The sequence below is a fragment of the Marmota monax genome, unplaced genomic scaffold, assembly GCF_021218885.2.
Source record: "Marmota monax isolate L192 unplaced genomic scaffold, Marmota_monax_Labrador192_F-V1.1 WCK01_AAM20220418_F8-fsc00237, whole genome shotgun sequence".
Taxonomy (NCBI): domain Eukaryota; kingdom Metazoa; phylum Chordata; class Mammalia; order Rodentia; family Sciuridae; genus Marmota; species Marmota monax.
The window spans coordinates 2,113,366-2,134,959 of record NW_026694627.1 but is presented as its reverse complement, the minus strand read 5'-3'; the positions used below and the strand labels follow the sequence as shown (position 1 = coordinate 2,134,959).

General features: G+C 53.6%; 1 protein-coding gene across 10 annotated transcripts in view; it reads left to right on the top strand.

Moving 5' to 3' along the window:
- Cux1 (cut like homeobox 1) overlaps positions 1–21,594 on the top strand; it is a 328,888-nt gene that overhangs the window by 141,726 nt on the left and 165,568 nt on the right. For all 10 annotated transcript variants that reach the window (XM_046422858.2, XM_046422857.2, XM_046422855.2 and 7 more), the window contains exon 3: positions 13,382–13,429. In XM_046422858.2, the coding sequence (XP_046278814.1) occupies positions 13,382–13,429 (48 nt within the window). The remainder of the gene's footprint in view (positions 1–13,381; positions 13,430–21,594) is intronic.

Below are 21,594 nucleotides of genomic sequence, written 5' to 3'. Positions count from 1 at the left end.
TGTGTATTTAGCAGTGCACACGGAACTCTCCAAGCCTTAGCGATTTTCCCTAGGCCCGGGTTCATGTGTGCAGTGTGATCGTCCCTGTCCCTCCCTTGCCAGAAGCAGAGTGGTCTGTGCTCTGCTGGTTGATCTGCTCCTAGACAGACTCTTCTCGTCCTGTCTGCCACTGAGATCAGATGTAATTCGTGGCTGTGTTTTCAGGGACAGGGTGACAGATGAGCACCCAGCTGTGTGCTTCCTTCAAGTGCAGCAGCTTCCAAGCTGTGTCTGGCTCTGCTGCCTGGGTCCCTGGCACATGTGTGCCAAGGGGGAGGGACACACCAGAAGGGCAGCTGTCTGCGGGAAGAGGCAGGTCCCAGAGGACAGTGAGAGCCTGGGTTTGGGGTGGCCATGGTGGGATCCTCCAGAGGGGAGTTGAAAGGCAGAGCTTTCTCTGTTGGGTATTATATTTTTCTGTAGTGCTTTGTGAGGCCCTTACAGCCGTCCTCCACATCCGCAAGTTCCGCATCTGTGGATTCAATCAGCTGTGATTCGTGGTGGGTCAGAAATACTCGCACAGGTGGGTGGGCGAATTGGCCCAGGTCTGCGGGATTTCTACCAGGAAGCCCACAGCCTGCAGAGGCTTCCCTTTATCCCAGCCTGTTCATCGGCACACACTGTTTACAGTGGCTGCGCAGAGGAGAGATCAATAATAAACGCTGGGAAAATCTACGCGCTGCCAGCACATGCCGCAAAGGCTCTCACCCCAACTTGTGGAAACAGGCAGGACTCAAGGAAGCCCAGTGGCCATGGGGCGCCCTTGGGTCCCGCCTGTTTCCTGGCCTTTTGCAGGCTGTGGAACTTCAGGTGAGCTAGCTGCACACAGATGGCAAGTGAGCTTGCAGAGGCCCTGGGGTGGGGAGCTGAGGACCCCGAGGCAGCACTGAGAGGGCCTGTGGCAGAGCCGCTCGGCATCTTGAGGATCTCCTGGGCCTGGTCTGCTTGCTCTTGCTTGTGGTTTGCCTGCTGAATACAGATGTTTCCCGTCTGGGAGCTGAAGAGACCCTGCTCACGCTGGGACTGGCTGGGGGCCCTCCTGCCCCTTAGGTGTCAATTTGAGATGATGTTTTAAGTCTCCAAGATTCCTTGAGGCCTGAGACCTGGTCCTCTGGATGAAAAGCATGAATGCTCATTATTGAAATCTGCATGTAGCATGGAGAAGATTGTGCTGAATCCCCTGCCATCTGGACATGGGTGTTAGGCGGTGGCTTTAGAGCCTTCTCATCTTTCTATGTTGAGACAGTAGATATCTCAGAACCATTAGGATGATGCTGTGCACACCATTCTGTAGCATGGCTACGTGGCCAATCTTAGTGTTTTATTTAAATGCAGCAGGTATGAGTCTGAGATGGACCAGGAGGTATCCTGCCCTGGGGACGTGGGTGTGGTCTCGCTGGGCAGTGGCAGCCCTGGCGTTTGCTGTCTGTAGGTTGCACAGGCCTGACCACGTGACCAGGGGTGTAGCTGGCATGTGGTCACTCTTGCCTGGTGCTACCGATGTTGATTGACCACCGCGTAGATAATCCAGTCATTCTGTGAGCCACATTCAGTTTTCAAAAGAACGTTTTTGTTTAAAAGGACGTACTTGACCTACAGAGGAGTGAAGTGGGAGCCGTGTCCCGTACCATGGGTCCGCTGGCCGCTCAACGCTAGTGCCCTTCCGGCTCTTCCAGGTGCTCGTGCTGGTTGAGATTCCCCAGCACAGTGTTCACAGCAGACTGGAAGCAGTTACAGTTTCTGAATTTTTCAGATTTGGGGGTATTGATGTAAACATTAACCTTTGAGCATCTCTAATCCAAATTCTGAGATCCCAACTGTGTCCATGCTCAAAAAGTTTAGAATTCAAAGTACTGTGGACTGGGGACGTTCCCCTGCGTGTGTGTTTGTTCGTGTTTGCACCTTTGAGGTTCCACTGACGATGTACTTTGTGGTGTGTGGCTCCCGGTCATCCCCCACCCCACCCCCCTGCTGTTCACTGGACAGACCTGATCCGAGTGCCCCCTGCCCAGGAAGCCTTCCTGGACCTGCCTCTGAAACACAGCCTGCACTTGAGCTTTGCTTGGTGGTTCAGCGTAGTGGACTGTTCCCTGTGCGGTGGCGACTCAACTCACGAGGCCCCTGTGGACAGAAGCCAGATGGGTGGCCCGGGAACCAGGTGGTCTTGCTCACAATTGAAGGCCCCTGTGGTGGTGCCAGGAGACCCCAGTCCTCCCCCAGCCAGTGTCTGGTGAAGGATGGAAGCCATGTGCATGTTCAGCATTCGCTGTTTGTGGAGAGGTACTCTTACCAGCTCCCTGTCGTGCCACCTCGGGTCACCTTACTAAAAACTCCCTCAGAATGTCTCCCTACCTGGGATCCACGGTGCTCCTCCTTTTTTCCATCCTGCATGTGCTGGGCTCCTGTGCGTGGATCATGCCTCCGTCTCCGACGTCTTCGTCTGTGGTGATTCTAAAAGGTGGATTCCTGATGGTGAAAGCCTTAAGTGAGGGGTCGCTCCACATTCTAGTTGTAAATGGCCATTCATCTGCATGTCAGCAGGGTCAGGGTCTGGAGTAAGTGAAGCAGTGGCCTTGGCTGAGGGAAGCAGGGTGACTCTTCCTGGTTGGTGTCAGAGAGTCCTGGGTACAATGTGCCCCAGGAAATGCCCCCAGCCTGGCACACATGGCCCCAGTGCAGCACTTCCCACGAGGGTCAGCTTCACGGCCAGCCTGGGAGGAGCACCCTCTGGGTTCCCTCGGCCCACAGGTTTTCAGCACCATAGCAAACAGGCTGCCGAGACCGAGGCCCTTGACCACCCTCACCAAGCCACCGGCCCCTCGAGGACGGTGCCCTGCCCTCTCATTCAGTGCACCTGTTAAATGCTCATGTGGGCTCTGAATGAATGAAAGACCTGTGTAATGTGGGTTCTAGTCTTTGACAACTCAGAGCAGTGTTTCAAAGTTCTGAAATAAAAACCAGAGATTGGGACATGTGCAGTTCAGAAAGCAGCCCAGAAGCATAGTTTGATATGATAGGATCGACCCTCTGGCCACCCAGTGTCCTGCAGGAGGCTGCTGCCCCAGGACAGGTGGCCGTAGGAGATAGGCAGGGGCAACATAGCCCACATGGTGAGAGCCAGCATGGTCACACCAGTTCAGGCCCACAGGAAGACTGTCCCCAGAGTGGACACGCAGCTTGACATGCTGGCCGTCACCAGCTTTGGCTCCCAGACGGGAATCCTTGTGAAGCCTTTTCTCTAGCAATCCTCTGGTCTCTTAAAACTGGGAGCTCGGCTTGGGTATGTGTCTGTCTGTCGCTGTTGGCCACGTGAAAGGTGCGAACACAACTTTGTGCACTGTCAGAGTGAGGGTGTCTTCACAGGTCACAGTCCTTCTAGAAAGCTCTTCATTTGTAGGAAAACGTGGGGACAGCAGATGACAAATAGCTTTGACCTCCTGGACCCTTGGCAGGGTCTGTGGAGCCAGGAGTCCCCCGACCCTTCCCTGAGGATCATGGCCTTGTGGCATTTAGGGTCCACCGCAGTGCTCAGCTGCTGCCACACGCTGCCAGTTCCTCCTTCCTGCCCGGCCTCCGCACATCTCCAATCTGCTCTCCCCCCTGCCTCTGCATCCCCCTGGCCTCTGCATCCCCGTCCTGCCATCCTCTGCACCCCCGTCCTGCCATCCTCTGCACCCCATTCCTTCCATCCTCTGCCTACGTCTGGAGTCTGCAATGCAGCACCCGGGCCACTGTGCGTCAGCTGGCAAGTCTTGCAGGTTCATTCTTACTCAGGAACTTGGGCACCGCTGCCCCCAGTGCCCCTTGCTGGCCGTTACCGCTCACCACCAGGCACCCCAGCCCATCCTCCGGCACACAGCTTTCTTAGGATGGTGCTGAAGGCTCATCCGTCAGCATAAGGGGACTTTCCACCAGGACACAGAACATGTTTTAAATGGAGCAAAGAAATTTAAATGGGAAGAAATTATAGCATGAGCCAGTTTATCCCTTTCAAGATAATCTTATTTAATAACCAAAAAACTCACAAAGATGTGCATTTTATCCAGCTACAAAGCAGGATGGCAGGGTCTGTGTTGTGGTAATTACATGTTTGGGGTTTCATTCCTTCTTTAAACTAGATTTCTATTATTTCAGAAAATCAACCATTGCAGCAAAAGACTATTCATTTATTCCATTGCTGGGTGGCCTGTACGCCGTGAAAATAGGTCAAGAACAGTAATCTAAATTGACTGCTGATAAATAATTAAAGCTAATGGAATTTTCTCAAATCTGTGAACTAAAATCTTTGAGAAATTGCCAGGACATACTGTCTGCTGTTGTATGGAAAGATATTTTTTATTTAACACTCCAGTTTAAATGCCATTTAAAATTACCCTTTCTACCGCCAAGGCAGAAGGAGCGCGTGCTTGTCTGTGACAGCATTGGAAGGCAGGGTGCCCGTCAATACTGTGTGGTTCATCTTCAGTGACGAGATGGGAAGTGAAGGCCCCAGGATCCTGGAACAAAGGGAAACTTCACTCTCTGCTCAGCCACCATCGGGAAACACACAGCGTGTTGTCTAGTTTGGAAACCCCGCACCTGGCCCCACACCCGGGCTCTGGCGTGCTCGACGGGGAGAATCGCAGCTGCCACAAGTGAAATCCAGGGACGCAAACACAAAGAGGGACCATCCTCCCCTTGGCACTGTCCAGACCTTCATACCTAGGACACACATTCCCAGAAGTTCCTATGAGAAGATGTGGCTTCTTAAGAAAGCAGACGCATCCTGCAGGCAGCGAGCCTGGCCTGGGACGCTGCGCCTAGTGTAGGTCATCTTGATGACCGTGAGCACAGCTGTCCTCGGCACACTTCAGGGGGCTGCATACCTTGGGGCGAAGCCTCAGTGGCCGGAAGCCTCCTATCACATGCTTCAGGGTCTGGCTTTCAGGTCTAGAACAGGGGTCCTCGCCTTATTTGTTAAGGGAAATGTTTTGGTGGGAAGAAGTCACTTTCTAGAGAAACCCTGGATTGTTAAGCTGTTCTACTGTGTCTGATGTTGTATCCACTGTGGTTTCTTATAAATGGTGAGCTCAACTTCTGAAATTAAACTTCTTAGCATATTTTCCCCTTTAAAAATGCTTCATAGAAATGTCTGGATTTCAGAGGAGATTATTCCATTCAGATTGCCGCTTGCTCGAATCCGAGTGATCTAGAACCTGGCTGCCTGCGCGTTGCACTTTAAAGGTCTTCAGCATTCTTTCCTCCATATAGGCTGCGTAGGTGGTGAACACTGCCAGTGGCTGTTTCAGAACCCTGTCCCCTGCTCTCCCAGAGCCCTCTTTCTCCAGGGTAGGGGCTTTCTAGGTGGCTGCTTCCCGGGCAGGAGTTGGATTGATGGCTTTAGAGATGCCGGCAGGAGCTTAGAATAGCAGCCAGCCATGTTCTGGCCCTCACCTCGAGCCTGGTCCAGCCCAGGTGCCCTTGGATTGGAAGGCATTGGGAGGGCCAAGCCCCGCCCCCCAGGTACCCCCAGAAGTGGGAACCATAGCCACTCCCCACTTCCCCACTTTCAGGCCAGCTGTTCTCCTGTGCAGAGCCAGGGATATGGGGAGCTGTTGTACCCACCCCACTGAGGGAGCCACATGTCGAGTACAGCACATGAGAGGGACAGGAGCAGGGGTCACCTTGCACCTACTCTGCCTCCCCCAGGCCCTAGTGAATTATTCACAACTGTTACTAGTGACCATGGTACAGGACAGCTTCCCCCAAATAGCAGCATCTCCCTGTGCCAGGGGGACTCCAACCACATGACAAGCCCCAGTTAGACAAGCCCATTCCGGGATGGGCAGGTCTGCCAGGACACTGTGGCAAGATACTGGACCAGAGGGTCCTGGCATTTCCAGGTGAACCTGCCAAGGTGGCAGGTTGACGAATTGTCATTGTGATCTGAGAGGTGCCCTGGTTGGGCTCCCCTGGCTCTTGGCCTGCTCTGTGATGCTGTGAGTTCCCAGCTGAAGGCCTTGTGCACCTCAGAGGGAAAGTCTGGGGAAGTGTCTGCTGTTTCAGATGCAGGCAGGGCAGGTGAATGGACCCAGTCCCCAGGTCTCACCGTCATTTAATGGCCATCACCACCCTCATCTTACCCTGTCCCACCCCATCCTCTCCCACAAATCAGTTTGAAGCAAAAATCGTAATTCGCAAAATACGTTAGTTTATGTTTTAGAAGCAAAGGAGACTTTTCCAAAAAATACCTAAAATTTAGACTACAATAGATTTAAAAAATAAAACCTAGGACCTATTATTTTAATTTGAATTCATTTTGTGGTGCACTGTGTTTTATCAGCTATAATTCTTGCACTATTATGTTTCACCATTTTCAAAATCAGAGTATGGAAATAAGTGACATTTGATTTAAGCAAGCAGTTGTGTTTTCTGAGCATAACATTGAGCAGTGGCACGGGTTACACTTGCCAGTGTCCATTTGCTGAAATGAGCCATGGACGGTCATCTTTGACGTACCCTTAACACATTTTCCAGTTGGACTTTGGTTGCTGTGAGGCCTAATGGGAAAACCAGGGGCCAGGGAACTCAGGTGGAGATGACATTCTCCAGCCCTGGGTGGGTATGCCTCGTCACCAGGCAGCTGTGACCAATGCTTCACCTCCCCAACACAGGAAGAAAATGTGACCTGAGGCCAGGGAAAGAGGTGGGTCTGGAACAGGAGGTGGCTGTGGGCAGGTGAGGGAGGCCGGGCTGCTCCTGATCCTGCCGTGGGGCCATAGGCAACCCTCCAACAGGCACAGAATTGGGCCTTTTGGGGATGACTCAGTTCAGCCACCCCACCACTCCCACCCTGCCCGGAGCACTTGGAAAGTACACACTGTCACCAGAGAAGGCAGGACCCCACTGCAGGGCTGCCACCAGCCAGGACAGCACACTAAGACAGCAGCAGGTTTTGGATATAGTAGAACTGTTCCGTAGAGATGCGCCTTAGTCACTGTGGAGTGAAAAGGACGCTGTAGCCCGGCGCAGGGGCGCACACCTGTCACCCCAGCGGTTCAGGGGGCAGGAGGATCGCGAGTTCAAAGCCAGCCTCGGCAAAAGCAAGGCGCAAGCAACTCAGCGAGACCCTGAGTCTAGAAAACAAGGCTGGGGATGTGGCTTGGTGGTCGAGTGCCCCTGGGTTCAATCCCTGGTACCTCCTCTCCCAAAAAAAGAAGTTGTGCAACTTAGTAGAACATCCAGAAAATCTCAGACTATCGAATGTTTGTGGAGATTGCTCTGTGAGCCTGAAGGTGCGTCTGTGACCCACCTTTCCCTTGCACACAGTGTCTATGCTGGCCCAGCAACTTCTTGTCCTTCCTAGTGGACCCAGAGCCATACTCCCAGAGACTGAGCTGGGCCCAGCATGGCAGCTCGGGGAGCCGCCAGCCCTGAGTCCGGCACATGGCTGGTGCACAGGCCACGGCCCTGCCCTGGTCTTGCGTGCCATTGGGAAGCAGGAGAGTAGGGCCCAGAGGGACAGAGCCTTGCAGAGACTACCCCGAGCCCCCGAATGACAGAAGGCCGAGGTCCGCACCGCCAAGGCCTGGGCAGCCTGGTTTGCAGGGCCCCCGCTTTCCAGGTGTGGCCTCAGGGCACCTGGCCACTTTGTCTTTCTTGTTTTTAAGTGAGAACTTATCTCACCAGCTCCTCTGTCATTTGGAAAAGGCCTTAATGGCACTTTCCTGTTCAGTTTTCTGGTCTAAAACCTGTGTTGTGAATCAGCGGTTTTGAGAACAATGCAATCCCTCTTGCGTGGCCGCGTCTCTACAGACCTGGCTCATTCTTTGCTGTGCACTCGAGGGAGGGTTGAAACGAGCAGCTGTGGCCCTTGCCAGCAGACACCTGATAGCAGTGCTGTCCAGGACATCGCTCTGTGCCACACGGAGGTGCTCGCTGCCTCTCACCCTGTGGGTGGAACTGGATGGAAGGAAGCCAAGGTCAAGGGCAGCCTGTGGCTGAACTACGTGTGCAGCTGCAGGTCCTCGCTGGGGCTGTGTGTGCTGCTCACCCCTTCCCGCCCTGTCTAGTGTGGTTGTGACTGGCCGGAGCCCACTAGCTTCAGCTGCGATGGTAGCAGAGGGCGTGTGGGTGGCCCAGAACCGCAGTGTCTGCAGCGCTCAGATGGCCTGGGCACTGCACTCTGAGAGGGGAACAGATGGAGCCATGGCCTGGCTGACCAGGGAGGCCGCGGGCTAGAATCGAGCATCCTCGGGTCTCTTCCTCAGTTAGGTGCAGAGCTGGAGAATCTTTGCAGGCAGCAGAGTTGGATAAAGAATGTCTCAAGCTGCCAAAAATAAAATTAGAATGAGTGGTTTTTAGCTGGTGACTTGGAGCGCGGCGGTGTCAGTTTGCGTGTGATGTGTGAACATATAGCGGTTTTTTCCTCTCAACTGTCTCTAAACATGCATGTGCGCATGCGTGTGCAAACACACGTCCAGCTTTAATACCAAAGCTTGTTTCAGGGGGTCGCCGCAAGACTTGCAAATGCTCAAATAAATGTGTTTTTTTTGTTGTTTTTTTTTTAAAAAAGAACAGCATGTTGCTAAAGAGGAGTTTGCTTTATGTAAGGACACAGGGCAGGCGAGGCTCTTTGGCCCAGCTGGGATTCTGCCATAGACTGTAGAAATGATTTTCTCACCTCCTGAGCTGGTGTTCTCAGGAGGCAGCCCTGTGCCAGGTGGGCAGGGTTGGGGGGCACCTGCTGTGGCCTGCGTCTCGGCTCCCCTGCCCTTCTTCCATGGCCCCATCCGGCTTCACTGTTTCTCTCTGAATTTGGGCCTTGATAAGCCTTGGAGTAATGGGCCTGTACATACCCTGTGCCCGACCCCACCACCGTGTGGCCTGCCATCTGGGTGGCCTCTGTATGCTGTGCCTGTGCCCATATGGGGCCACCATGATTACATCCTTTACAAAACCTCACTGTGGTGTGGACTTTAGAGGGATATCTGGGTTCAAACTCTAACCCTTCCAGCTCTGTAATCTTGAACAAATTCCCCTCCCTTTCTGAGCCTCAGGGTCTTGTCCGGACAGCAGACCTGTCCCTCATGTTGGTGGGGTCACTGTGAGGAACCCGTGGCTCCAGTGCTCAGCTCGTGGCAGACACCGAGTTGGCACTTCAGACCTTGTGCGTCTCTCTTGCCTCCTTCCCCTGGACTCCGGGTTTCTCAGGATGTTCCTGCACGTGCTGAGCTGGTTCCGTCCCCGGCTCAGCTCAAGCTACGACATCCCATGAGCAGTCCCTTCCTAGTCCTCATCTCGGAGCAGCATTGACACAGTGACCGCCTTTTCCCTCTTGAGCTCCCTCCTCACTTGGCCCCGTGCACTCCCTGCCGTCGTCCCCCTGCCCCTGCCACCCCCCCTCCCAGGAGAGCCCCGACTGGATGTCTCTCAGCCCAAGCAGCCCAGGGTAGAGGTTGCCAGCCGTGTGGCTACAGGCACTTGACCTTGGCCAGTCCAAACTGAGACGGTGAGCTGAGCATGCAGTGCACAGCAGACAGCAGAACCTCAAAGCAGAAATGAAACTCAATGAATAAAATAAAATGGAAATATACGTAAAAATACCTTGTTAATTTTTACATCAATTTCTTGTGAAAGGGTCGCATTTGGGACACGCTGGGTGAAATGAAGTCAAAGCCAACTTCACCTATTCCAGCTGCGTCGTCAGGGTGGCACTAGAGAACAGGAAGCTGTGTGTGGCTGGCTTGGCCTGCAGTGGACAGAGCCACCCTAGGCAGGAACCCAGGCCCGAGGGCTCTTCTGTAGGCTGCGACCTCCCGCTTGCTGGGTCTCGGCCCCCCTGGAGGGTCGTCTGTTCTCCACTTGTTCTTTCATTGCTCTCATGTCCACTCCACTCAGGGCTGAGTCCCTCTGGTGTGCCAGGCCCTTGTAGCATGGAGGAAACCAGTGCTGGCCTGACATGTGGCCCAAGGTCAAGCTAACACCCAGGGCAGCAGGTCCAGATTCGGTCTTCTTGCCGACCCGACCCACTGCCAGTTCCCAGACTGCAGAACACCTGTGCTCCAGGCCCGGGCCACACTGCAGCCTGCCCCAAGAGTGGGGTCAGCAGGAAAGGGCCTGTTAGCCCCCTGGGGAAGCAGACATGGGGTCTGGTGTGGGGGGACTCAGCTTCCAACTTTCTAGAGTCTTCAACCCACCCGTGCCTGGGTGTCCTCAGCAAAATGCCACCTAGCTCTGTGTTGGAAGCTGCAGGAAGAGGGACAGGCAGAACCCACGCCACCCGCAGCAGCCCCAGCCGGAAAGCAGAGGCTGCGCTCCTGTCACCAAGTCCCTGTCTGGAGCTCAGAGGGAAGAATGCTGGGAAGCGTAGCCTGTGCTGGGCCACCCTGCCTGTCTCCAGGGGACTGCTCAGGGTCCAAGGGGTGAGCAGGGGCTACTGGCTGTCAGATATTGCAGGGCAGGGCCTGAGGGCCACCCCATGAACATAGTCCCCTTGGGGCGAGCAGCCAGCTTCCAGTCCAGCTCCTTGGCGTCTGACAGTTGGAAGGCAAGCCTCTCATTGGCTTATTTTCCTTGATTTTTTCATGTTTTAGTTTTTAAAAATAAGATGCACACGTGTCTATGCCTCCCCATGTGAGAGGAGGGTCGCTCGTGTAGTGTGTTAGAGGCGATTCTGGTGCCCTGGGTGCCATGGACTGTCAGCCCCGGGCAGGGTGAGTGGCATCCCTCTTAGCCCACGCTGGCCAAGGCAGCCACGCCTCCCAACCAGGCCACCTTCATGCACATTCAGCCTCTGCGGAAACGGACGCTAACTCCATCCATTGTCCTGGACCACAGTCGTGCCACGTGGCCATTCTCCTGTTGTCCTTGCCTGGGGAGGGGGAGAACCCCCTCTCTCCAGGGGAGTCTGCCTGCGCCCTCCCTTGCCCCCACCAGGGTCTCCACTCCCGGCAAGGCGCCAGGTCACCACCGGCAAGGCACACACACCTCCCACCTGCACTTACCCTCCTGCATCACTGCCCAGGGAGACCAGGCCTCCTGCAAAGCACTGTGGCTGATTCACGGTGTTTGGAATGTGGCATCAACCCTGGTGGCCCTTGTCCCCTCGTCCCCTCGCAGTGTTACGTTTTGCCCTCCACCTTCTGAGGAGTGCAGAGGGTAAGAACCCGCCTGCTTTTCCTTCCCACCGCTGCTGCAGCCGCTCACCTGGTCTTAGAGGCCAGAACTACAGGGATCTGTTATCTGACGAGGCCAGAGCCCACGAATCCCAAACGGGATTACCAGGCCATCGCGAAGATGTGGTCCGAGTATTTTCCCTTCAGCAGCACCAGCGATGGGTCTGTCCTGGTCTCCTTCAGCTCCCCAGCTGCCCTCGGTCCCTGGCCTATACCCCAATAGCATTCCGACCCTGCGTCTGTCCTCAAGTCCCCTTCCCTCACCCCGGCACTCCTGCCTCCCTCTTATACGGACACTGCCAGGACACCAGGGGTCAATCCTCAGCACCACATAAAAATAAGTAAATATTAAAAAAAAAAAAAAAGGAATCCAAAAAACCATCCAGTGGAGGAGTTGAAACGTGGTCTTCTCTAGGGAATAGGGAACATGTTTAGGAGTGCATCTTTCTCGGAAAAGCATGTCCCTGAGAGGGGGATGAATTGTCTGTGCAGTGAGGGGCCGAGTCACGTGGGGTGGCTCCTTCACAGAAGCTCACGGAGCCGCCTCGCTCGTGGGCCCTGCAGTGCTGGGGACGTTCTGGGTCTGCCGGCCTCACGTGGCCAGAGTGGCTGAGGAGCTGAATTCTCCAACCTTATTTAGCTTTAATTAAGTTACAGTTAGACATAAATAGCCACACGTGGCCATCGGCCCCCGCGCTGGACGGCACCTCCTGGAGCGAGATTTCCTAACCAGGGCTCCCTGGGTAGGCCATAGGCGGCCCTGAGGAGATGATGGGTAGTTTTATGTCTGGGGGAGTCCATCTGCAAGAGCTAAGCATGGAGGGCCCTTTGATTTAGGAGCTTGGCTAATGGAACCCAAAATGCTGTTGAACAGGCAGTTACCAAAGCTGGCACACCTCTAGCGAGTTCTAGAACTGCAGCATCCCAGAGTGGGAGAGGACTGGGCTCCCCACTGCCCCAAGGTGGTGGGGCTCCCCTCATCCATCTCTGTGTGAGGCTGACGGTCCAGGTGCCAGGCTCACTGGGCCCCAGTTGGAAAGGGCGGAATGCCAGGAGCCAAGCAGCCTGCCCCAGCCCCACCTGCCGCCACCTCCTCCCAGGAAGACGAAGCCGCCCTTAGGCACTTAGAGATGGTGGCTGAGGCTCACAAACACAGTGACTTCCCTTGTCCCACAGTTAGAGAGTGGCTGAGCCAGAAGTCGGAATCAGCGCTGCCCAGATCTGCCGTCCCCCTCCCTGTTCTGAACCCCTTGAAACTCTACCCCAGCCCCCACTCCTGCCTGCCTTCACCCCGGGTCCACAGAGTCCAGGCGCAGGCTCAGGTTTACCTGTGCCTTGCTGGCCTTTGTTCTGAGGGTGTTCTGGTGACAGGGCAGGGGCAGGCGCCCTGAGAGCCCAGCCCTGGCCCTCTGCTATCAGCTGCAAAAGTCCTGCCCCTCTCCCCAGCTCGCCCGCTGTCCCTGTGAAGCACTTCCTCACCACCATAATTTGACTTTATCTTTCCTCCTGTATTTTCTCATAGCGTTAGGTTTATTTTTCTAAAATAATACTTTATCTTCTTCCTGTGCCTTGGTCTGACTGGTGTCTGTCCTTACCAGCCCTGGCCGGTTTCAGATGGGCACATACATCTGGGTCAGCCTGGAACTGAAAGAAGTTGTTGGATGTTCTTGTCCCAGACGTAGTGAATCCAATCTGGCGTGTGGGTCTTGCTCAGACAGGGGTTTAGACGCCTTAAAGTAAATCCTCGAGATCGTAGGGGTATGTGGACAGGCTGTCCCCTCCTACAGCATGGGCACAGGACTGTTGGCTCAGGGTGGAGTTCCTAGTGACTGCCAGGCAGGGCTTCAGAATAGGCTGGCCCTCCCGTTAGCAGGGCACAAGACAGCTGCTGAAACACGACAGTGGCCCAGGCCTTCCCGAGAGAAGCAGCCTCAGTGACCCCACTTAGACCGACATGGGGACTGCAGCCCATGGCACGTTCTAACCGGGACTTAGTGAAAGTGAGACCCACTGTGCTCTCACGTAAGGGAGCGTCAGTTCCCAAGTGGGCACGCGGGTTGGGAGAGGGCTTTACATAGTGGGCATCAGCTCAGAACTCTGGGGCTCAGAGCTGTCTTAAAGCGCTAACCAGTGTTCCCTTCTCTTTCCTTCCCCACGCTGCTGCTGCCCCGCTGCTGCTGCCCCAGGATTTGCGCAAGCAGGTAGCGCCGCTGCTGAAGAGCTTCCAGGGGGAGGTAAGCCTTCGCCTTCAGTCCATACCCCAGCCACCCTGTGCCTACCCTCTCAGTCTCACTGAGTCGATGCCATTGACAGGACATCTGCCCAGGCAGAGCCTCGTCAGCTGCACTGACCCCACATGGTGCAGACTTTGCACTCGTAATGGGACTTTCCCCTCCGGGTCCTCAGTGCAAGTCCTTCTGGAAAGGGAAGCTGCATGTTGATGTGGAAAGGTGTCGGGGGTTCAGGGGACAGATGCCCTGCAGGATTGCACTTCCATGGCCTTAGGAGCCCACGGACACCTCAAGGGGTCGCCCTGTGCTATGAGTTAGTCTGGGCTGCTGCTGCCCCAGGCCTCCTGCAGGGAATAGATGGGAACAGACAGAAGATTCTGGTGCTTTCTGAGGGTTGTAGGGGAGGAATTTCACTGGATCTGAACCCCAGAGGCCAGGCAGGAATCACAGGAGGAAGCCTGCTGGTGTGAGGGAGTGTGTTCTAGTGGTTCCTTCCAGAGAATGGCTGAGCTGTCTGGCAGACAACTGCAGCGTGTCACCCGAGACATCCTGTGATGTCTGCTGCCTGAGAACAGGAACGGCGCCCACGGAGAGCGCCGAGGGTGGAGGAGGGCGGCGCTCGGCTCCCTCCCGGCCCTGTGCCGACAGCAGGTTCCAAGAAGATGCAAGTGGTGACCTGCAGGCCCAGGAGGGGAGGGCCTGAAGGGAGGGCTGTTTTGGGGGGCTGAGGAGTGCTGTCGTCCTGCGGTCCCTGGTTCCCCTGTGGGTCAGCCTGGACACTGGTGCCTTACGCTGACACCGCTTGGGAAGGCTAGAATCCTGGCCCAGGGCTCCAGCGGTAGTAGCTCCTGTTTGGCAAACCCTCAGCAGGCAGGTGACAGCAGAGGGGAGGGGAGGAGGTGTGTTGGGCAGGCAGGAGGCCAGAAGGGAGATGCCAGGACACCCCAGGTCCATGGAGAAGAGCGGCTGCAGTGCCAGTGAGGAGTTCCCCAGGTGGATCAGTGTCCCTCTTTTTTATGTACCCAGCCTCGTGGAGTGCCTATGTCCTTGGCTAGGTGAGGCCCAGCAGGCTGCCCAGATCCCAGGCCTCTGATGCCTTGGATAGTCTTGTCCTTGATGTCTGTCTCCAGATCCTCACCTGATGAGTGACACTTACCTGACATGTTCCTGCACTTGATCTTATCTGCTCTCTGTTCCGAAGCTTTTGGGAGGCCCCTGGCTTAGGGTTTCTCTGCCTGCAAAGAGCCCAGCAGGCTTCTGTGTCTGCTTGTTTTTCTTTTGTTTTGAAAATTTTTGAAGCCGCTTAAGGATAGAAGGCTCAGTGCAACTGACACCTGTGCACCTCCACCCAGCTGCCCACCTGGTGGCGTCTGCCACGTCTGCTCTCCACCCAGCCTTCTCTAAACATGTGGGAATAAGTCGTGGGTAGCGTTGAGGGTTGGAAATGACAGCCCCAAAACAGAGTGGCCTGGGAAGAGGGAGGGAGGAAGAAAGCAGAACGCTGATAAGATCGATCCTTTCCCAGTGACAGGACAATCCCTGGGAGTGAAGCAGTCATCACCCAGTGACAGGACAATCCCTGGAAAAGCAAGCATTGATCCTCTCCCAATATGTGCTTTCCCAGAGACATACAGTAGACCCTGGGGGTGGGGGGATAAGTGCCGAACTCTGGATCCTCCATCCTTGCCCAGAAAAACACATTTGCCCAGTACAAACAAATTTCAGATTCTCTCAGCCTGTCTCCTGGGGGCCCTGATATGTTCTGTTAGTCTTGAATGGTTAAGCCACTTTGCAGTGAAGCCTGTATAAGCACAGATTCCTCCTGTGACCAGGGGCCATTTTCTATCCAGAAAGTGACGCTGGGCCTCACTGCTGAAAAAAGGCTCAGCTGATCCACGAAGTCTGACCCTGTCCGGCTGTTTGTGCTTTCACCATGGTGCCAAGACCACTTTGGTCATTTTTGCTTCCAAGCATGACACTGTGCCCTTAAACCTGTGTGTGTGTCCCCTAAACTAAGGAAGCAGGAAGATTGCCCAGCATTGCCACAGTGATCACCACCCACACCTGGGGACAGAGCAGTGACTCCAGGTTATCCAGCCCTTGTCCAGAATCTCATTTCCCTACTTTCTCAAGCTGCTCTTGGAATTGCCCTGCCCCGTCCCCCCTGGGCGCAGTCGGTTCCCATGCTGCATTTGGGTTTGGCAGCGCACACACATCTATTCTCTCCCCCCATATCACCTTTTTTTATCTATTAAATTGATTTTTTTAAGGGGGGAGAATCAAGGCCAGTTTTTGTACAGATTGTCCTGTGTTCTCGGTGGGCTAGGGGCTTGACTTTGGTCCTGTCAGATTGGAAATGCCTTGGGCTGGGCAGAGCGCCTGCCTGCATGTGTGAGGCCCTGGGTTCACTCCTCAGCACCCTCCAGGCCCCACAGGAGGAAGGCAATGCCTGAGAGCGGATGGCTTGCCACTCGCCCACTTTTAAAAGACACTTTGAAAAGGAAATTTTTTAGCACCATTAATAGTTATCAAACCTCTGGTAATTACTATGTGTTTTAAAATAAGTGTTATTGGGTATATTTAAGGCATACAACATGATGTCACGGGATACGTGCAGATCTTAAAGTGGTCACTGTGATGAAGCAAATTAACATACCCACCATGGCTCAGAGCTATTCCTTTATTTGAGGCAAGAGCAGCTAAAATTACATTCAGCAGAAATCTGTGACACGGTCCGACTGCCAGGCCCCACCACCCCGCCACGCCCCACCGCACCCTTGCAGCCAGCTCTGCACACCTGCTCATCCCAGTACCTGTGGCTCTGCACCCTGGCCTCACCTCCCCATCTCCTCTTCCTCCCGTGTGCTCTGTGGATGTTAAGTGAGCTAATAGAAATGTCTAGTTACTTAGTGACTTTCTCATAGTTACTTCAGACGCAGGAGTGCTGCTCCTGCTGTGGAAGTAGGTTCGCTGTGAGTTCATGCAGAGGACTCTGCAGGAGGCCCCGGGAGTGGTACAGGTGGTCTCCCTCTGCCGGAGGCTGGGAAAGCCTGTGGGGCCCAGCAAGCCTCTCATGGAGCCTCTCATTGGAGGCTCTCTCTCGGCACCTTCCTTGGTTTCTGCCAAACTTGGCTTTGGTTCCCGCCTTTTTCTTTGAGCTCGTCCCAGGGCACTTCAGCTCCTGCAAAAACTACAGACTAGTGTAGAAAATGTTCTTTGCCCAGAATTTGTTTTGTTGCTGTTTGGTTTTGATTCTGTCAAGCAGAGATGGAGCCGGGGCCTGGGCCACTGAGCCTGCTCTCTGCCCTGAGCACGCCCTGGCCCTGCTGCAGAATTTGTACAGGTTGCCTCCTCCCCGAGGCCCCCTGAAAGAGAACACAGAGCCAGCAGGAGCCACAGAGGAGGTTTGCAGACAGCCAGGCACTCTGACTCCAGGGTCCATGGCACTGAGTTTCCAGGGGGGCGTCCACGTGTGGGGTTGACCTGCCCTGGTGGCTGGGGCAGTCACTTACCCGCTAGACTCCTCCCTGCTCCCCCGCTCTGCCTCACCTGGGACCCGCATCCCTTCTCCTCACCCCCAGCCACAGGCTGGCTCCCTCTGCCACATGGATGGTGGCGCTGTTGATGAGGTGAAAGGTGCCGGGTGCCCGGGAACGCCTCGCAAGAATCCTGTAAATAGCTGTTGTCCTTGATTGAAAAGTTTGAGATTTTCTAATCATAACAATTATATATAATTATTATAGCAAAGTCATCAAAGCTAACTCACACTGAAATTAGATTGATTGATTGATTGCCATACCTAATTTTCTGCTTTTCGATCCCAGCCGATTGATGGGGGGCAGGTGTTAACCTGCATGTTGAATCCAGTTGAAAGCATGTCCAAGCCTAAGGACGGCTTAAACCAGCCCTCGGGTAAAACACCCTCTAAGAAAATGCGGGGTCTCTTGAACTGTCCCCCTTCTCCTCTCCCTGGGGTGGGTCCTGGTTTGGACAGTTGGGGTGGGGAGCTGGCTGTGGCAGCCCTAGCAGGGGCCGGAGGCTCTTGGGCCAGCTGTCCTGAGAGACGAAAACCCTCTTGGGCAGTAACCCAGGTGCTTACGTCAGAGGGAGTGAGAGACTGGGAAGTCCTCCCCCCACAGCAAATTGAGAAAAGTGCCACAGAATAATTCCAACAGGAACAAGGAAATGACAATATCGTTAATTAAAACTAATGATATTAATAATAAGGATTACATATCAATAATAATTAAATCCCATTAATTATAATGAACAATATTAAGTAAATACATGGGTATTAATAGTAATAGATATAAGAACTGAAATGCATGAAATAGAAAGGGCCTAAGAGAACGTGCACATCCGGGCGCTCAGGCAGCCTCCACCCCACCCCACCCCACCCCACCTGCCGTTGGGACCAGCGTTAGATGTAAAAGTGGGGACAAGGTCGCAGCTGAGCAGGTGGGAGAGGTGAGGAGAGAATGCTAGAAGCAGCTTTATTCCAATGACTGGAGAGGCAGTGGGAACTGGATGGCCTCGCAGCTCCTCCAGAAGCGTCCCACAGTCAGATGGCTCCCTGGGAGAGTTCTCGTGGTCTTCAGGGAGCACATAGTTCTAATCCTTTGCATGCTCCTTTAGGAAGCATCTTATAGGCTTATGTGACTTCAGTGCCAAAACCAGACGAGAACAGTGCAAGAAAATAAAATTCAGCCTTATTTATGAGTGCACACGTGGGGCCTTAGAAAGGCCAGTGAATCCACCAACTCCATCTATCACAGGATACTGTTTGGTTTAATATTCAAAAAAAAAATGTAGCCGTGTCAGTTAATGTCATTAATAGGTTAAAAGAGAAAAATTGTCATTTCAATAGTTACAGGAAAAGAACTTGATAAAATCCATTCCTGATAAAAAAAAAACCACCAGCAAACTAAGAATAAAGGGAAACTTCTTTAACCTGGTAAAAGGTATTGATGAAACACATCCATCGGTCACCAGATCCCGTGGTGTTGAAAACATTTTCTTTGCCACCAGGATCAAGACAAGAACGCCTGTGGTTGCTACTTCCATTTAATGAAAAGTCTTAGCTAGTGTAAAAAAACAAGGGAAATAAAAGTTTAAGTATTACAACACAAGAAATAAAAGTGCCCATTTTCAAGTGAGGCTCAATTTTTAACAAGTTTCTAGATACACATCAATGTGTGGAAGTGATCACATACTCCACAGCAGCGGCAAACCAAAAGTGGTTTTTTAAAAGGTTACCCTTGGAGAGAACAAGCATCACAGAAATGTGCCTAGAAATAAATGTACTTCAGAGCTCTTTCGGGAGAAAAACAAAACCTTTATATTGATGGATAGTGAAGATTTAAATGGGAAGAATTAGGTATTCATAGATAGAAATTCTCACTGTTATGAAAAAGACTGATTTGTCTCATTTGATAATAATAGTTATTGCTGTTTCGATCAAAATCCCAACAGGAGTCAGGTGTTTGTAGTCCCACTTACTCTGGAGGCTAAGGCTGGAAGATGGCAAGTTTGAGACCAGCCTCGGCAACTTAGCAAGGCCCTGTCTCAAAAAATATAAAGGGCAGGGGGAGGGGGCAGTGTAGCTCAGTGGTGAAGCACCCCTGGGTTCAATCCCCAGTACCACTCCAAAGAGAGGAGAAAAATAATAAACCCAACAGGATTTTCTTAATTAAAGTAAAAAACTGATTCTAGAATTTCTGTATATTCAAGAGCAAATGGTCAGTAATAATAAATATAATATTGAATAAAAAAGAAATGGAGGGTTTGCCCTACCAGATTACTGGAGTACAGAGATGCAGACCAACGGAACATAATAAAAACACAGCAGCAGACCAGCTGCTTTTTACAGACACATTGTAGAGGTGGCTTCCCCGAGCACTGAGGAAAGGGGACTCTTCCATGCACCATCCATCCCTGACAGTGGTCCCTCTCTGTGGAGTTCATGAATTGGACCCCTCACATCGCATGCAATCACAAATTAAGGCAAGTTAGCACGTTACTCCTGCTCCAAGAGAATGCACAGCATGGGACCCTTGGTTGGGATGCTTTCTTACCTGGAAAGGATTCCATAAAGAAAGAGATGGTTGCCATCTTCCACATTAGAGTTTTAAAGTAAGAGCTTTTTGTCGTGGGAAGATGCCCTAAAGAACGGGCAAAGACACACCCAGGGCACCACTGGATTCACGTGTGACCTAGAGAGAGGTCCCCTTTTCCAGGACATCACACATCATCTGAGAGAAGCACTCAGGACTCCCCCTCGTGTTTGTCATGACAAAGGTGCAGATGGCATCTCCCAGGGCTGTGCGGTGCCCAGTCCTGTGTGGGGGAGTCCCAGCCAGGTCTCACCAGTAGTTCCAAGAGCTGAACACTCACAGAACCTTAAAGCTCTATATCCAGAAAAGACAAACGCAATCAGAAAATGCAGGTGCTGGGCGCAGTGGCCCATGCCCGTAATCCTAGCAGCTCGGGGGCGGAGACAGGAGGATCGCGAGTTCAAGGCCAGCCTCAGCAAAAGTGAGGTGCTAAGCAACTCAGACCCTGTCTCTAATCAAATATGAAACAGGGCTGGGGACGTGACTCAGTGGCTGAGTTCAACACCCGATACCCCCACCACCAAAAAAAAAAAAAAAGAAGAAGAAGAAGAAGCACCACAGTCGTGAACATCACTCTCAGAAAAAAAACATCAGAGTGGTCAGTGAACGTGTGAAAAGGCACAAGCTCAGAAATGATCAGGGGAACACAAGTTAGGTTACTCTCCCAGGCTGCCCAGAATTGAAGAAGGTAGGAGCATAAGCCACCTGTCAGGAGGTGGCCGTGAGAGCCCATATACCTTGACACAGTCGTCCCACTCCCCAGGATCCCTCCTGAGAAACTCCACCCTGTGCGTCCCAGAGAACAACTCCCGAGTGTCAAAAAGAATAAGTGGCCAAAACCCGGATGCCGTAGACGGCAGAAAGAACGCCATGGCATTTTGTCTTGACCTCTGTGACAGAAGACTCACCAGAGAAAAACGCACAAGTTTAATTAATAGAAGCTCCGTGTGCCCTGGGAGCCTTCGGGAATAAAGACCCGGGGTCACCACGTGGTGGCGGAATGCTGCGCAGCCGAGAAAGCGAGGGGGGTTCCAGAGCGCGGGCACGGCTGCCCTGGCCGAGGTCCTCCCGCAGCACAGCCACCAGCCAACCAGAGCAGCCGGGTCTCCGCAGGCACCGAGGGTGCTCATCCTGCTGTCTGTGCTTTGTCACTGTTCTTGCAAGGCAATCTTCGAGGTTCTTTCCTGCACATCTGAAACCAAACGTTTGTCCCTTCCGCTCTGCCGTCACCCACGATGAGCACCCGTCTCCCGGGCCCAGGTGTGCGGGGGCGCCTGCGCTCAGGCAGGAGCTGGGAAGCATGCTGGTGATGTTCAGGTGACACCAAAGAAGTGCCACCATGGGCCTTTCATGGGAGAGAACCCCACGTTTCCTTCCCCTGTTAGGTCCACGGCCGAGGCGCCCATGGTCAAGGGCAGGTGGATGAGAGGGAAGCCTACAGTTTATTTCATAAAAGTTTTCCCATAAATGGAGCCTGCAGGAAGGAGGGGACCTGTTTCCACGGAGTCACGCAGGAGTGAGGAGGCTGAGGGTGTGGTGTCTGCTGATTAAGTCCATGGCCCTGGGCAGGGCCTAAGTGTCAGATTCTTCCCTCTGGTGCCATGTGACATTGCTGAGGGTACAGGGCAGGACACTTGCCACATGAGGGTCTTCAGGAGAGGAGGGACGGTGGGAGGAACCTTCCCCTGTGCTGTGGGCTATGATCCGAGGTGCCTTGTTGGGTAGCATGTTGCAAACCCAGCAGACACTTAGCAAGTTTGAGCCACCTGCCAGGTGTGGCTGAGGCACAGACCACCCACTCCTCGCTGCTCTACCTGTCCCCAGGGTGTGTCCGTTTTGCGTATCTTCTCCTGTGTCTTTGGCCTTGGCCAGTGCCAGGACTGTTCTCCTTAACATTCCCACAAGCCCCTTGGGAGAGACGGGAAGCTGCCTCTGCCCACCAGCTTGGGCTTCTCCAAAGAGTGCCCACACCCAAACATCACCTGTCCCTCCTGCCTGGCGTCCTTGAAGACATGCAGGGTTGGGCCTCTTCCTCAGCACCCAGCCACCCTCCCA